The 397-nt window shown below is 62.0% G+C and overlaps 1 protein-coding gene across 1 annotated transcript in view; it reads right to left on the bottom strand.

Annotated features, from left to right (window-relative positions):
* LOC104501369 (galactoside 3(4)-L-fucosyltransferase-like) overlaps window positions 1-352 on the bottom strand; it is a 1,300-nt gene extending 948 nt beyond the window's left edge. The window contains exon 1 of the mRNA XM_010145169.1: window positions 11-352. Within this exon, the coding sequence (XP_010143471.1) occupies window positions 11-352 (342 nt within the window). The remainder of the gene's footprint in view (window positions 1-10) is intronic.
* Window positions 353-397: the final 45 nt, after the last annotated feature.

The raw sequence follows: 397 nt of genomic DNA, 5'->3' as shown, positions 1-397 counted from the left end.
CCGCATCCCTGCAGATATCCCTGTGATGCATAATCACAGCGTCGGCCTTCAGGGACCAGCTGCGGTTGATGGTGAAGTGACAGTCCGGGACGCCGTAGAGCTCCGAGCAGTTGAGGAAGTCAAAGCGCTGCCCGAAGGGCCACTGCCACAGCAGGACGGTCAGCCCGCGCCCGGCCGCGGCGGGGGCGCTGCTCTTCCCAGCACAGGCTGGTGCTGCAGAGGGGTTGGAACTGTAACGCCGTGGCTCGGAACTCCTGAGCTGATGAAGAGAAACAAAGAAGCAGGAGCTGAAGACGAGGAGCAGGAAGGTGAGTCTCTTGCGGGAGATGCTCTTCCCTTCCACGGGCTCCATGGGCGGATCTGCAAACACCACAGAGGGGACAGCCAGTGACAAGCG

This window comes from Buceros rhinoceros, unplaced genomic scaffold (genome assembly GCF_000710305.1).
Source record: "Buceros rhinoceros silvestris isolate BGI_N320 unplaced genomic scaffold, ASM71030v1 scaffold33611, whole genome shotgun sequence".
Classification (NCBI taxonomy): Eukaryota; Metazoa; Chordata; class Aves; order Bucerotiformes; family Bucerotidae; genus Buceros; species Buceros rhinoceros.
The sequence above is the reverse complement of the archived record's forward strand: the minus strand, read 5'-3'. Positions and strand labels throughout refer to the sequence as shown.